The 16,968-nt window shown below is 39.4% G+C and overlaps 1 protein-coding gene across 1 annotated transcript in view; it reads right to left on the reverse strand.

The window, feature by feature from the left end:
• Nucleotides 1-9,275: 9,275 nt before the first annotated feature.
• The window catches only part of TINAG (tubulointerstitial nephritis antigen), a 46,884-nt gene continuing 39,191 nt past the window's right edge, over nucleotides 9,276-16,968 (reverse strand). The window contains exons 10-11 of the mRNA XM_010287651.1: nucleotides 10,520-10,565; nucleotides 9,276-9,492 (exon numbers count right to left, since the gene is read on the reverse strand). Of these exons, the coding sequence (XP_010285953.1) occupies nucleotides 9,382-9,492; nucleotides 10,520-10,565 (157 nt within the window). The 3' untranslated portion in view covers nucleotides 9,276-9,381. The remainder of the gene's footprint in view (nucleotides 9,493-10,519; nucleotides 10,566-16,968) is intronic.

Here is a 16,968-nt window from a genome sequence, read left to right on the forward strand (position 1 = left end):
CTGAAAGGTCAAGCAGACACTAAAGGACACTTGTTCAGTGAAGAGTCAGGAACAGTTTTATTTTTCAGCAATTACAATTTGATCTTACTTGTGCCACTTTGTAATAGTGTGTTTTCTTAAGAGTTGTATCATAATTGGAAAATACTATAGACATATGGAAATTTATATTTTTTTCCAATAGAGCAGAATATAGCAAAGGCAAAGAAATTATTTCCCATCCTCAAAAGGCATAAACAAAGGCATTAACTTCCTTGGTCCTATTAACACTTACACACATCTTTACAGCATTCCCTTGGAGATAGCTTTCACACGTGCAGATGTACACAGGCCTGCAGAGCTTGTTACACCTGGTTCTGATACAGAGTTTGACCCCTCTGAAGAAAGAAAACTACTGTTGCCGAGACTGGCACTGCTCTAAGGCCGTATCTTGACAGCATCCTGAGTGCTCCCATGGGCAATATAACTGAATCCCTTCAGAATAACGTGAGCACTGAGCAGCACTGAGCAAAAGTATTTCAAGGGCTTGAAGAAAGAGGGTGACTTTGAAAATAAACAAAAAGAAAAAGCAATGCTTTTTCCCAGTTCACCTAAATCTGCAGTCAGGCCATCATTCTCATTAAAAAGCTCACCAGAGAATAATCTTTGTGTACACTCAGTATGCCAAGACTGCTCCTCTGGGTCTCTGCATGCATTTGCAGAGTGGGAAGGAAGCTGGTGAATAAAATTAACCAGTGCAAATCTCATTACGACACCACAAGAGTTCAGATCTTTGTATTCAAGAACATACATGATCAAAGAGTATACATATGATTTTTTTCCCCTTTCCCACCTATTCTCCTCCTGTGTGAAAGAGACCATCACCACTGATACTGAAGGGTGTGATACTTTTGCAGAGCTGTCCCTGTGGTAAGAAAAGGTAAAGTTCTTCTCTTCTGGCTACAGATTAATTAATTTATAATGAGTCTTTTTTTTTAAAAAAAAAAAAGATATTACAGGAAGAAGTGATTATACAGTCCTATCTTGTCTAGCCAGTGCTCTCAGAAAGCAAATTCACCTGTTCTCTACAGATACCTTCCTGGTCTTTAGACTAACTGAGCAACCTGCCTTTAGAATGAAAATTTTATTCTCCTTCCTGAGATTTATCCAGTTCTGAACACCCTGACTACCTGAATTACCTGTCATTGGGATTTAACTCTCCTTCAGAACAACTCTAGACCCAAGACATCGCTATGGATACAAAATTCTCGCTGTGTTTATCCCGACACACAGATCCGTGCAACCACATGTTCCGTAGCTACTGTCATGCCAATTAGTGTGATCCCGGTTTGTTGTCTGCAGCACGCAGATCCCAAACCAGCCTTTAGCTCTCCCTGGAGCTGTGCTTATACATGTGAAAGCTCAGGGTATCTCACACAGAGGAAATTGTAAGTAGCTTGCTTTCCCAACATCAACATGGACTTTCAGGCTTAAACCAAAGACTTTTCTTAACATCTTTACAAGTGTGCCCAGTTTCTCAAGATTTTGTCTTCCAATGACTGATAGTTTACCTCTTTTTTTAGGGTGAGTCCCTGCTGGAAAAAAGCTTCTGCTGTTGGAGCTCTGTATTGAGTGAGCAGAGTACCCCAGCGAGGACTGAGCGTGCGTTGCCATGCATAGAAGGGAAGCTGGCAGAGACTCATGCTGAAAGATGAGTGGAACAGAATCAGACTCATAAGTAATAGCAAAACTGCTGTTATGCCCATTTATATTTTTTCCCTCTCTGCTATTGCCGCTTGGGTGGTCTGTCCATTGAGAAAATTCAGCACCCAGGAATTGTATTAAATTTCTTGTTCTGCTGCTCTCCTGAAGTAAATTCCAGCCTTTCTGAAACACCGTGGAAATTTATGGGAGCACAATACTTCAAGTGTACACAGGTGGCTTGCCTGCAATCTTACTTAAATGCCATCTTCACCATCCCAAACATGAGCATGTCAGTAATGACAAAGGTAATACAGAAATGCAAACACATTAAGAGGCAACACACCATGAAGAGGCAGAGAAGCGTCAGAACAGTGAATGAAAATCCACAATAAAACTAGACAGTTAGTGAAACGCCATATGTTCATCCAAACTTCATTCAAAAGCAGGAAGTTTTCCTGTTTAGTGGAACAATTAATTCTTCGAGGTTTGGAAGAACAATTGACTAGTAATTTTTTTTCCCTCTATCTGACCTTTTTTACTGGATGAATCATTCTGTGATTATTTACCTTGAAAATGCCCCTAGGGCAGCCAACCCCACAGTGCTCTAGTATTCTATCTGTAGCAGTGTTGTATGAAACTTAGCAGGGTCTAGTCACTGGACGTCAAACATGCTTTTTTTTTAAAAAAATATCCCAATGCACTCCTTCAGGGAAGCTGTGTTAACCTCCTGTCACAGTTCATTTTGGTTTTGGACAGTTTTCCAAGGAAATCAGAGTGAAATGGTGGTGAGTTCCAAGCCAGGCTGGGTGGACTAGAACCATTACAAGGTGATGTGTAATACAGCTTCCAGCAGAAGCTTTTTCTTTGGGCTTTCTCAAAACTTGTCCCAGACTTGCTGAAAAATATGTAAGTATGGCCTAAATTTTTGGCCTAAATTTTGCTGAAACCCAGCAAAACTTGCTGAGTTTTGTTTCCAAGACAAAAGTATATTAATTTTTGCTTCCAGACCTGGTGGAAAAAAGAAAGAGTTATTAAACCACTTCTCCCCTCTCTTTCTACCCTTTTTGACTTTCTCCTTGTGTGAAGACTTTCACAAACTTCAGTAATTTGGTTTCTATTGAAGTCACACATTTTTAATACAGTTTTCCACAGGCCTATGCCAGCTAGGAGTACAGAGTACAGCAGTTTTAAAAACTGCTTCTGTAGACTAAAAAAGAAGACATATGCAGTTTCTAAAACCTTGATTGCCCAGTTTCCCTGTTTTCAAGTTTCATAGAATCATAAAATCATAAAATCTTTGGGTTGGAAGGGACCTCTGAAGGATATCTAGTCCAACCCCCCTGCAGTGAGCAGGGACATCATCAGATTGCTCAGAGCCTCATCCAGCTTGACCTTCTGTTTATCAAAAAACCTGAACAGAAGCCATGTTGGCTAATTTATGCCACCTCAGTGAAAATAGTATCACATTCAATAGCAATATTGCCAATGAGTTTGAACTATCAGCAGGGTCCTTCACACTATGACAGCAAAGCACACTAGGGCCAAATATTTGTCTTTTACACATAAGTTTTCTAGAAAATTTTCTCTAATAAAACATCATGCTGTGTATCATTATTTGATAGATGTAATGCGTTATATCACTGCTTTTATGCTGGTTTTGCTGCAGAGAAAAAGAAAAGAGGATAATCTTCTGAGTTTTGCAATGGAAATGTGGTAATGCTTAGATTAAGGCAGCAGTTTAAATTCATGAGTTCCTATCTATGTGTTTATGTGGCTGTCACTGTTGGCACAGCTGAGTGAAACCTCCAGATAACCCCAAATTTTTTCACACACAGCCTGAGGCAGTTCATGGCTGCAAGTGCCCCCAAGCATTAAGGATTTCAGCAGTTAGCAGAGTTTGACCTCCTGCCTTGGGCTTCTCCCTCAGCTGCCTTCTCCGGAAACAGCTTTGTGCTGCTCCATGATCAAGATTTCCAGAAAGTGCTGGTTTTGGCTGGGATAGAGTTAATTTTCTTCACAGGAGCTAGTATGGGGTTGTGTTTTGGATTTGTGCTGAAAATAGTGTTGATAATACAGGGATGTTTTCATTACTGCTGGGCAGTGCTTACACAGAGACAAGATCTTTTCTGCTTCTTACCCCACCCCACCAGTGAGCAGGCTGGGTGTCCACAAGAAGCTGGGAGGGGACACAGCTGGGACAGCTGACCCCAAATGACCAAAGGGATATTCCATACCATACGATGTCATGTTTAGCATATATAAAGCTGGGGGAAGAGTAAAGATGGGGGGACGCTAGGAGTGATGGCGTTTGTCTTCCCAAGAAACCATTACATGTGATGGAGCCCTGCTTCCCTGGAGATGGCTGAACACCTGCCTGCCCATGGGGAGTGGTGAATTAATTCCTTGGTTTGCTTTGCTTGCATGCCTTGTTTTTGATGTACTTATTAAATTGTCTTTATCTCAATCCACAAGTTTTCTCACTTTTACCCTTCGGATTCTCTCCCCCATCCCACCATGGGGGAGTGAGTGAGCAGCTGTGTGGTGCTTAGTTGCCAGCTGGGGTTAAACCACGACACAGACACAGCAATAAAGTGTTATAGCTGAAGTAATAACATTCACTGATATAAGTAATACCATATGTGTATTTGAGAGCTACGCTTTTATGAAGAAGAGTGAAAATTGATTGATTCCTTTCATTGCATTCATTCTGCCTTTAGTATGTCCTAACAACAAGTTGCTGCTATACGAAGCAGAGGTTCCCACAATACAGCTGTCACTCAATGACCTCTGCCAACCTCCTTAGCTCTGCGTGGTTGCTGAACTACACACGGGACCAAGAAAATTTCAGCAGCTGGAAGTCCCCACACTGAATCTGTCTGGAAATAAACGTGGTAACTGGATATGGGTATATCTTGGCTGAAGGGACATAGGAGTGCTTCAGAATAAATCACTGTTACTCACAATTTGCTGTTAACTCAGGCAAAGACACGGTCTCCATCCTGCTAAAGACTTCATTGTTACAGTGAGGAATGGGTGCAAAAAGGCAAGCCAGTTGTTCATATAGGAAACAGTTACCAAATGAGAGGTGCAGCATTAAGCACGCAGGTGCAAGCTCCTGTCATGTCTCTAGTAAAACATTAAGCTGAAAATACTCACAAGCAAATATCCCTCTATCTCTGGTTCCTAGAAGTCTAGCTCCTTGTCTTCAGGCTTGCTCTCAGTCTAGCAAATTTCCCTGATTCCTGGAACTACAGGAAAATAGTCCCCTTGTCATTCCTCTCAGGGCTTGCCTAGTCCCTGCTCCAGTTGCCAGTTCCTTACGTCCCTCGGAGTTCCCTTTCCACTTGCTTTGGGTTGCATTCCCCCAAACACATCATTTGTTGTACTAAGCGACACATAAAGCTGTGCAGCTTTGAGTCCCAGTGCTGGCTGCCAGCTTGAAGCCCAAAAGCCTCCCTAAGCTCAGCATGCCCAGGCGAAGCTTTCCTAGGGGGACCTCACTCTGGGCATCCAGGACAAAGCAACCACCCTAAAAATACCCTCCTTCTTTGCCTAACCACAGCCTCCTAAGGGAAAGGTACAGGCAGGAAACAACACAGGCAAAATCCAAACCACATGTTACACCCCTCAACTAAAGGCAGGGTAGCAACAACACAGTGCTGGTACAGGGGCTTCTCAGTTCTCTGAAGATGGCCTTCAGGAGAATGTCCATATGCCCTCCTTCTGCCATAATTTGAAGTGTTTAAATACCACAGTGGCAAAACCTTTCCCTCTGCTCCAGCCTCATTTTGCAGTGTGACTGCCTTCAGCTTTTTGTTCTCAAGCAATTGTACTCATTAGGTGAGATGTTCAAATGCTTCTCTTTTCTCAATTAATTTTAGCAGGAGTATGCACATACTGTGCTTTAATGGTATTGTATGGCTGTGTAAAAGCCGTTTCACCATGCATGATTCTGAAATAGTAACATGAAATGACGATCCTTATTATGGCAAGCGTCATCAATTTTTCAGGCTTCCTAAGGATGAGCAAATTCCAGAGGTGAGGAATCCTGGTCTTGCCAAGTTGTGTGCAATGATTGCTAGTGAGATAGGAAAGGAGCTTTCTATGCCTCTCAGCCCCACCAAAATCTCTGATTGGAGCCAGGTGTAGAGGCAGCTCCCTGTGACTCAGGTGTCTGCACCTGACTCAGACTCCTCAGCAGAGCAATGGCCTTCAGGAAGTCAATGCTTGCCCGGCACCCCTATGCAAACACAATGATTCACTCACAGGGCATTACCAGGCTTGACAGTGCTTTCCATGGAATAGGAAGCCAATCTTCAGGGTGTAATTTGCTATCATTTAGCAGATGGGCCATGTTTCTCTAGCAATAGGATGGAAAAAAGGGTAACAGTGTGAAAGTAGCTGGATTCCTTTTTTGGCTTGTTAGATGTTTTAATTTTTAAAAGAATTTCCACTTAAAGCCATCTCAAAGGGCATTAACAGTGTTCCTCTATTACATACTGTCCATAACATTTAGGATCTGATTGTGGGAAAGCCGTGAAGGATGATCAATATAAATTGCAGAAGGATGCTGTTCCGTTCAGTTAATATTGGGAAGATTCAAACTCTGCTAAAGTTCATAGGTATTTCTGTTCAGAGCTCTGTATGAAACTGTTTCTAAATATATAGGAAATTAGACAGGGGGTTTTCCATTAGTTATTAATACTGTCCAGTGCCAGGTCCCAAGACTATATTCTTCTCGCTATTTCTATACCCAATTTTGAAGTTTCACAGTTAGACTGACAACTAATCAAAATTTCATATAGCATATTGTTAACAAGAAATATTGTAATGTGTCATCTGAGTGGGGATTTATTTTTTTGCTTGCCATAAAAATGTTACCTTCTTGTTTTTATTGAAAAGGAAATTTACACCGTGTCACAAACACAAAGGCCATTCTTGCATTGCCTTCCCTTCCTGGTACCACCCCTTTCTGCAGCTCCCACAGACCATTAGTAATACCAGTGATTTAAAGCTATGAGCTTTGAGCTTATGATGAGCTACCTGAGCCACATGTTGTTCTTTTCTATTCATACAGGAAAAAGCTCCAGGCTAGATGACACTTTTAGTCCAAGCTAGCAGGCATGGCTGAGCATTAGTGATGGAGAGGCCAAGAAAAAAGAGATACATGAGAAATGGCGTCTTAATGAAGAGCAAGTTTCCTCATACTCCCATCAAATAGTGGACTAGAAGATCTTGACGCCCTCCTGACATTTAAAATCTGTCTCCAGGCAGTCTGTGTGAGGCAGAGCCACAGTTGGCTCCCCAATTCCACTGTCTTTTGATCACTGTGAGTAAGAAGATCCGTGCAGGCAGAAGACCCTTGACTTGTGCTCTGAATAGCAGCAGAATAGCTGCCTCAGCATCAAGAGCAAATTGGTTTCCATGTGCAGATACGTTTGTCTGCCTGTTAAAAAATCTGGGTACTGTGCCATTTCCACAGATAGCAGCTTTAAGATACTGAGGGACTATGGAGAAGGTGCTGAGCACATACATCACTCAGAGCACCAAAGGTTAACCGCAGAAGATGGGTGGAGCGGTATCACTTTGCAAACCATTAAATTGCTTTGATATGGTTGGATTTGCTTCGCTTCCATACGGTGTTTCATTCAAGACAAGATGCCCATTTGATCACGTAAGGGTCTAGAAGAGTAGTTTTGAGCTTTCTCGTCACTGAAGAAATTTAATGTGACAACCCAGATCCTAAGAAGATCTCACAAGCAAATCAGGAGTAGCAACAACCACTGACAAAAGTAAAAGCTACAGCAGTGAAAACCAACTTGAAGTTGAATGAAACAAAAAAAATCCACCAAAATTGACTGCATATGTTTTTACAGTATCATTCACTTTAGTGATAAATTCTACTTTCTTGAAAAATTGACATTTATGGAATCAATACGTACCAAGAGGTTGGGAAGTAGTTGTGTAGATGGCTCACACTTTCCTCTCAAGTACTGGTTTAATTCACTAAACCTAGTTACTTCTTCTTTCAGAGCACTTAGCTCTTCTAAAATTGTTTGTGTTACAATTTGCTATAAATTTCGAGTAATAAAGGTTCTTGTGTCTAAATTCAGTTTATTGTATGACACTAGAGGCCACAGAAGAGCTTGTTGTGCAGCAGTATGATACTAGCATTTTAATAATAGCTCTTTCAGTAATGATGCAACATAAATTGTGACCTAAGTTTAGTTTGAGAAACATTATTTCAGCGGCAAGGATATCTGGTGTGTACCACCACTATGAAAAGTTCTTGGAGAAAAAGGTATTACTCCTTTGCTGATGATATTAAAAGTCAAGTTCTTAATTTTCTATAAAGAATGAAGCATTCATTAAGTCCATTCATTTTTAAGTCCATTAAAAAATACTGAAGGTGTCACTGGAATTTCTTTGTTTACTGGAATTTCTTTGTTTACTGGAATTTCATGGCAGCTTTTTGCCCCCACCTATTTAACACATCAGGGTTGTTTCTTTCATAGATAACTTTATGACTGATGATGCCTGTTGCTGTGTGGCCTTTGGATTAATTGATACTAAAAGGGGTAGAAAGTAGTTAATTTCTTCTTGTACTGATAGTTGCAATATCTGTATTTTAATTAACAAATAAGCAAAAGAGTCCTCTAGCCTGTCAAGCTTTGTAGCAATGCTGGTAGGAGGGGATGTATGCTGGTAGCATTTTTCTTCAGACAGAAGCAGCTGTGGGAGCATTAGGAGTGAAAGGGGCTCTGGGTGTCTTGTCTGCACTAATGATCCTGATGGCCAACACCGGGAACTGTGCCTGGACTGTCTGCTGAGACAAGCAACAATATCTTTTCCACCTTTATCCATTGGAAACAGAATTTTGGGAATGATGGCACATGCCTGTTCCCAGGTTAAAGAGTGAATGGAAGGCAAGCAGTTCAGGAATTAGTCTAGTCTAGACTTAATTGAGGAGAAATTACATTTTCTTCTTTATTTTCCTTTAATTAAACAAATTATTTAAATTATACATTTTTAATTATGGTTGTGGGAACATGAATATGCTGTTTCACTGCAAGTAATTTTGTAGTAGTCTAAATGCATCGATTTTGTGGAAACTAGTAAAAAATTAGTTTCCTGGAAGAGATAATGATACATAGATATAACTTATCTGAGCTAGGATAGGAAATAATTATTCTGCAACAGGATCAGAACTCTACTTACATTTCTTTGGAATTTTTCATTCAGAATGACCATGAGCTGTGTGAGCCAATTATGTGTGGAAGAACACACAATATTTCTAAAGAGATTTGTGACCAGAAAACGTATTGTGAAGAGATTAATACTAACAAGGTAACTCCATTTATTTCAGGTACTGTTGAATCAACCATTAGTAATATAACAAAATAGTGGTGAGATGTAAATAACAGAGGAGGGAACTTCCTGCTCTGTGAGACAGCAAGGTTTTCGGTAGTCATGCGTACAACTCGCTATTAGTATAAAGGAGTGTTTGTACCAGGTGAGATCTGAAAGTGTTGTGATGGCTGCAGTGTCGAGCCAGGAAGCCCTAATGAGCCATAATAGAAAGAAAGGTAACCTACAGAGAAGATATTTTTGTTTCTCTAGAAAGACTCAATATCCAACAAGGGGAAGAATAGATACATAAAGCAGAGCACAGTACAATACAATTAGAGTAGAAGACTATGGCTATCCCAAAGTAGCTAAAATCAGTTTCTCAATATCACACTCATTTTGTCCACGTAGAATCCTAAAATAACCGTTTTCTCCCCAAGATTTTCCCCAGGAATTTGCAGCAATCTAAACAAAAACAAAGAGGAAAAAATATCAATTTTAATTTTAAAGTAGTATTTAAAAATGCAAGGTGTAAAATGCAAAATTAATCTTTTGTGTTAGTTTCCTTTTTAAGAAACAGAGTTTCTCAGATTTGGTGCACTGAGAATATATCTTTTTCTGATTTCTAATTGCTTGTTCCTTTTTGTTTTTATCAAAATTTCAGTTCCAGAACCAGGGTTAATAAAAATGCAATACTATTTCTACAAGACAGTTTGATAAATTGAAGCAGAAATCATTACGTAATTCAACTATTGGCTGGAGAAAGTGGACATTGGAAGAGCAAGGGTCAAAATTCCAATTACAGCTAATCTGTTAGAGACACCCAAGATATGAAAAAGCTGACTTTTAATAGATTAGGTTCTGTACAGGTAGCCATTGACATATTGAGCAATTTAATTTCTAATGAAATCAGTAGAAGTTTTGCCCTAGATGTCAATGAAACTACCTGCCATAAGCCCTGCCATCAGCTATGTAAACTCCAAACTACCTTCTGCTGAGGACACGGGTAGTGAGATGAGCTGTTAATCATAATCAAAGTGACAAAATCTGACTGACTTTAAATGGCTGAAAGCCAAAGTTTAATTTTTTTTTTCTGATAGCTTTATAGCATTTGTCAATGCTGTTTAAATAGATAGCTTGCCCTTTCTAAATGTTTTAACAAATAATACTGATTATTTTCATTGAGTCTCATTTGCAGGCATCAAAAAGAACTGAGTCTTCATGGGAAATTCAATAACATCTGAGAATTTGAATAAGATTTGAGACAGAAAAGGTAGTGCAATAAAAACCACAGATACAGGAGGGAGATTGGATAAAACAGGTCAGCATGATAGAAGTTGCCAGAAAGGGAAGAGAATTATGCAGGAGACTAATTTGAAGGACAAAAATAGATGCAGAGAGAATGAATGAAAGGAACAAGTTCTCTTTAGATAATCTGTGTTGTAGAGATTTTTTCTTCTGCCTCAAAACACAGTGCTAAGGATTTACTTACCCAAAACTTCTGTTTCTGTCCATTTCTGTCAGCTAATGCCCCCCACCTGTTACAAGAGATGGTACTAGTGAGACCTTTGATGCATATGTTCACATTTTGTAGCTTTAAACAAGCAACCAGAAAAGAAAAGCTTGTCTTAGTTTGTTGTCCTAATACCAGTACAAGAACAAAACATGACTGATAGACAGCCCATGTTTAAATAACAAACTCTGCTGATGAAGAAATGAAGATAAGTATCCTGCTAGCCACAAGTCAAATTGCCATTAGGGACTACAAAAACTTAACACAAGTGTAGTTCTAGTTTTTAGTAGTCATTGCAAAAATGAGTTTTCATTGACAGAATCTCTCCTCTGGAGAGCTTGCCAGCTGAACTTAACCAAACTGTGTAGGAGTATTGAAATTGATGTGAACACATTTCTTCAATTCAGCTGAAGATCCCTAGGAACAATTTTGTTAAAGATCTCATCCAACACCTTTACAAAAATAGCTGGTGAGTTGGGACTCAAGAAGTTCCCAGCTTTTCTCAGCTCAAATTAAATTGCTGACAACCTAATCTGTTTTGCTGCACTGTGTGTGGGATGATCCATAAACTTGATGTTTTTTTGACATCTTTGAGGACATGCTAAATGTTGTGGCAATACCCATGAAACCACACAAGAGATTGTACCCGCCTGCCAGGTGATCGGACTTTCACAATTGTGGTGTTGTAGCTGAATTGCACAGTGCTCTGAGTAGTTAAGCTTCACTTTGTATATATATACAGTGCAGAAGAAGTTACACAGCCATCATCTGGATGTAATTCAATGAGCAAAAGCTGCACTGCACACCTTAGGTAGCTAGATATATATGATATGCCTAACTGGGTGCTTAAAGAGCACTGTCTTGTATTACATTTATACAACGAATGCTTGTCTAGTTACTGTTCACAGGTTGTGATGCTTGGGTGCCTATAAAAGGGCACAAATAAACAGAAAATCAAAGGTGTGAACTTTTACAGGTTTTTCCACAGTATAAAATTTATCCTAGAATATACAGCGTGCCATTGACAGGGTGTTTATCAGTGTATATCCCACCGATGCCACGTGTTTGAGCCGTATTTGCAGTGCTCCGTTTACTTTGAAAAGCAAGCAGCAAAAATACGGCGCGAAATCCCACACTGTGCATGGAGAAATTAGGATTTTTGTGTCATCTTTGTAAAAAAATTGGAACAACCACGGTGGCATCAGCTCTCCTCGGTTAACAGTGAACCCCAATGTATGTGGAATACTTGCACTTCCAGCCAAAGGGAAAAAAAAATAGCAAGACAAATTGGTGACTAGCAGAGAGGTGAAGTCTGGATTACAGTTGCAAGCACAAATTGTAGCTACTGCTCATTAAATGCAAGGAGTCATAAAAACAGTGTTGACCATAATGACCATTGAATGTTATTGTTTTTTAAAAAGGCCTCATGATATTTTTTCTTTGAATTACTACGTGAAAGTTCAGGGATTATTAATAAGGTTTGCCATTTCTTTGCCAAATATATTTCATATACAGTCTGTCATGATCATAAATTTACAAAAAAAGATATAATAGTCTACCTGATTTCATATCAGATTCTGATTTACTTCTTTCCTCGTGACCATTTTACTAAAAAGAAATTAAATCAGCTGCAGTATGAGAGTCCAATATTTGCATCAGTCTTAAAGACAGAGGAAAATTGCCTTGAATTTATATTTATGTATTCATGCATTCAGTACTACACATTATCTGTCCCATTTTTTTGAGCAGAGTGATGACCAGTTCCTGTAGACTCACATTTCTGCAATTAAACATTTTTCTAACATTTGTTATATTCTAAAAAAAAAGGCAACTTCTAGTTTCATACACTGATAGGAATTTATTTATCCTCAGAAATGTTTCTAAATGGAAGAAAACTTAGAAACCAAAATGGAAAAGAATCCTTTTTTATCCTTGACTATATCCATGAATTTCCTAGGTTTTGTTCCATCATAGTCAGAAACAAACAGAGGTACTTGACATATGCATTTAATCTTACAGTTTAGAAGAAAGAGTTTCTTAGTCAGTAGCCATGCCCATGGACATTAATCCAAATACTCTAAATTAAAATACATTAAATCAAATTATACAAGAGTGCAGCCAGGGGGTCAAGAAAAATGACTAACCCTCTTTATTCAGGACCTGTCATTCTGCATCTGGAGCACTGTGCCCAGTTTTGGGCTTCCGCATACAGGAAAGACATTAACAGGCTGGAACAAGTCCAGCAGGAGTCCGCTGAGATGTTTGGGATCTGGAGCACATGATATATGATGAGAGGCTGAGGGAGATGGCTTTGTTCAGCCCTCAGGAGTGGTGGCTCAGAGGAGATCTATTTGTTATCTTCTGCTTTACAGAGGGCGGGTAAGATAGAGAAGATAGAGCAGACTCTCCTGATACATGCATAGCCAATGGTCAGAAGATGACTGTCACAGTTTTCAGCAAGGGAAATCTCAATTGGACTTAAGGAAAAAAAGAGATTTTACAGTAAGAGTGGTTAGGCACTACTGAAGTGAGAGGTTGTGGAATATCTGTCCTCGAAGATATCCAAAACTCAACCTGCGAAGCCCCATGAGCCTTAACTATGAAGGTGGCTCTGCTTCAAGCTGGAGGATTAAACTAGATGACCTTCAGAGATCACTTCTAATCTAAAGTATTCAATGACCTACACAACTTGAGCTAAGATGGCCCAGCAAATTTAGACCACAGAAATTTTGACCAAACAACTTCCAGCCTCAGTTAGGCTACAGTTCCGTGAATTATTAAATTTTGTATTCAATGTATAGATTTTGTGTAGCAGTTAAATAACTAAGACTACTAATAGATTGTGATGGGGCAAGTGATTTTGCCAACTTTTTTAATGGCTGCAGTCTGAAGAGCAGCTAATGTTGATTTATTGTTTACTGATCAAAACCAGTCTTGGGGTTAACGCATGAATCAGGAGCAGGACCTACCAGGAAAGGTGGAACAGTGTCATCTCCATAGATGCTGACCTTTACTGGCAGCAACTGTGGCATGAGGTCCTAGGCCTGCTTACTAAGTTTTTCCTAAAACGTGGCATGGTTTGTTCAGGCCTGTTCAAAAGACTGTCTGAGATTCACCAGTTCTCATTTCTCCCAGGCTAACGTGCTTCTCAGTCTGAAAAAGCACTCAGCTGTAATGGAAACAGCTGCTCTGTGAACCACGCTCTCTATATATTGTTCAATGATGCAGTATTTGTAGCCACATGCCAGTTTTATTTGATGTCTTGCTTCTGGGAATGAATGCCAGCTCCATCAAGAGCATTTCTGGGGATTTCTTGGCTCATTCATACTAAAATACCTTCTAAAGAGGAAGCATTTCTTTCCAAAATCTCGTAAGCAGAAAGTGTTTCTTTAGTAGCATCTTTAGGAATGGAGGACATATTTTCTAAAATAGATTTCTCAAATTTCTAAAGTAGATTTCTCAGCATAAGCGTTGCATTTGATCTTTGCAATTTCTCTTTTTCCATTTTCCTGCACATGAAGTTATACCTCAGTAGTTTTCATTATTTCAGCCTTACTGGTGGAAAAAATCATTCTACATTGTATCCCTTAGTTGCACCTATCAAATGTGTTATGGCATCCAAGCACAGCTTCCACTTTAAGTTTAATTTAAGTTTAGATTCCTCAGAGAAAACAAATCTTTAAATATCCTTTCTGTTGTTAAGCAGGCATCTGAGGGTGCATTTTCTGAGTTATAAAGACACATATGATACAAATGAATAATATTAAATTCAGCTTGAATTTTAACTGCTGTTTTACTTGCCGTTGTAAGTACTACTCCTTGAAATATGAACAAAGACTGACTGAGAGGAATTTGTTAAAATGATCAGATAATATTTAGTAATCTGAAAAGACATTCCTTTCCTGAATCTGGGTAATCTTTGAGATTTGACTTCTTTATTTATTCCATATTTTAAAATTTTAGTTGCAAAAATTTATTCATTAATAAATTAAAAAGGAGCCCTTGTGGAAGACACTATGGGAGTAAAAAGTAACCTGGTGTGTTATTGATAGCAACTGTAGAAAGTGATAGCATTCCAGATCATTTTCCCTAGAGAGTAACAGATCAGAGAAAGTGTTGATTAGTCCCTATTGGTCCCTCAAAATCTTCAGAACCAAAAATTTTAAAAAATTTAATAACTAGGAGTACGATCCTGAAGGAGTTAAATAAGCCACTGGGGTTTAAAAGTGAAATCCATACTACTCACTTCTGTCCCCAAAAGTGAAAGATCTGCACAGATTATGAAAGACATCAGTAGTACATGGATATTATAAATCAATGCAAATTTTTGCTTTGAGTATACTGTGGAAAAATAGAATACGTAATAGTTCCTTTGCAATATTTTCAAAAACATAATTAATACAGTGTACTACTGTTTTACTGGTCTCTTCTGAGATTTAGGCAGTGCATAAGCATTATTATCCTTAATGTAAATGTTAATGTCAGAACTGGAGTTAGAATTTGTCTTTTTCCTGATGGTAAAACACTGTGGGATTTAGTTCAAGATTAAGATACCTAAATGTATGTGTCCCACAGTAGCAAACAGGGTATATTGGGATCCATTCACTTGCCTAAATCCAGGTGTCTAGGGTTATTTGAAATGCCTTAGTGTGCCTGAGACAGTCACATGTTTCTGGCAGAAGTGACAGAGGACCTATGAGACATCCACATCCTTTCAGAGACACAGCCAGGTGGGAAGCTCTTCCCACTTCTGGTAGCACCAAATATTTGTGTGGGAGCAACTAATCGATCCACAGGCAGTTTTATCCGAGTTGTCCTCTAGCCTCCACTGACTTTGTTGAATAGATCATCACCTCTGTGATAAGAATTTGGATAGCTAGCACATCACATCTACCTGAATCTCAAATTGAATCCTGACATAATTAATTTCCTAATGAAGATTGAGATGACCAAAGCAGAAGACTGGAAACTATAGGAAATATACAGTGAACAAAGCATTAACATGGGAATCAACAGACGATAGAATGTATCAGCTTCCAGAACTACACAACTATAACACATGATTTCAGAATAAATGATGAGGAGAATTAAGACATTACAGACTGAAGGATTTGGATTCTGCCCATCTTAAACCATCAGGTATAAAATCAAACATTTAGAGAAGAGGATGAAATTACCATAATAAACAACATGAAAATTACAGTTCTGATATATATCAGTTTTTCACAATATAGCTAAGAATCACAGATGTTACAGTTATTTGAACAAAATTAAACCAGGAATGTATTGAGAATAAAAAGTTTGTTAAACTAATCTGGGATGCATTTTATGTTCCCTCATGGCTTGGAGCAAGAGCTGGTTTAGGGACCAATAGACTGGAAGGGAAAATGACACTTTAGTTAATTTTTCCTGTAAAACAGCTGTGCCTTGGAGTCTTAATCACAGAACAGAACCCCCTTGTGCTGGGCATTGTAAGTCAAAATGATTTAGTAGAAGAGTAAATCCTATTGCTATTATCTGCTTTCAGAAAGTAATCTTTAAAGAAAAGAAATGGGAATCTATTCATGAATCTGAGAGGTATCAATATTTTGACAGTAAGTTAAAATCAATGGGAATTAATAAATGATTGTCACTACTTGATAAAAAACTATGAGACTTTCGGAGTTGTTAGCTGATAAAATTTCTTTAATACAGTTAATACTGTATCTCCACTCTTCACTGGGTAAAGAACTGACTGTATGGCCCATCCCAGCGAGTTGTGGTGAATGGAGTTAAAAGCTGGTCACAAGCGATGTTCCCCAGGGCTCAGTTCTGGGGCTGGTCTTGTTTAATGTCTTTATTGATGATCTGGATGAGGGGATGGAGTGCTCCCTCAGTAAGTTTGCAGATGACACCAAGTTGGGTGGGAGTGTTGATCTGCTCAAGGGTAGGAAGGTTCTGCAGGGAGATCTGCACAGACTAGATCAATTGGCTGAGGTCAACTGTATGAGGTTTAATAAGGCCAAGTGCCGGGTCCTGCACTTGGGTCAAAACAACCCCATGCAATGCTACAGGCTTGGGGAAGAGTGCCTGGAGAGTTGCCCAGTGGAAAAGGACCTGGGAGTGCTGGTTGAGCCAGCAGTGTGCCCAGGTGTCCAAGGAGGTCAACACCGTCCTGGCCTGTATCAGGAATAGTGTGGCCAACAGGATTAGGGAAGTGATTGTGCCCCTGTACTCGGCACTGGTGAGGCTGCACCTCGAGTGCTGTGTTCAGTTTTGGGCCCCTCACTACAAGAAGGACGTTGAGGTGCTGAAGCGTGTCCAGAGAAGGGCAACAAAGCTGGTGAGGGGTCTGGAGCACAAGTTTTATGAGGAGCGGCTGAGGGAACTGGGGTTGTTCAGTGTGGAGAAGAGGAGGCTGAGGGGAGACCTTATCGCTCTCTACAACT

Source organism: Phaethon lepturus, unplaced genomic scaffold, assembly GCF_000687285.1.
Source record: "Phaethon lepturus isolate BGI_N335 unplaced genomic scaffold, ASM68728v1 scaffold4275, whole genome shotgun sequence".
NCBI lineage: Eukaryota > Metazoa > Chordata > Aves > Phaethontiformes > Phaethontidae > Phaethon > Phaethon lepturus.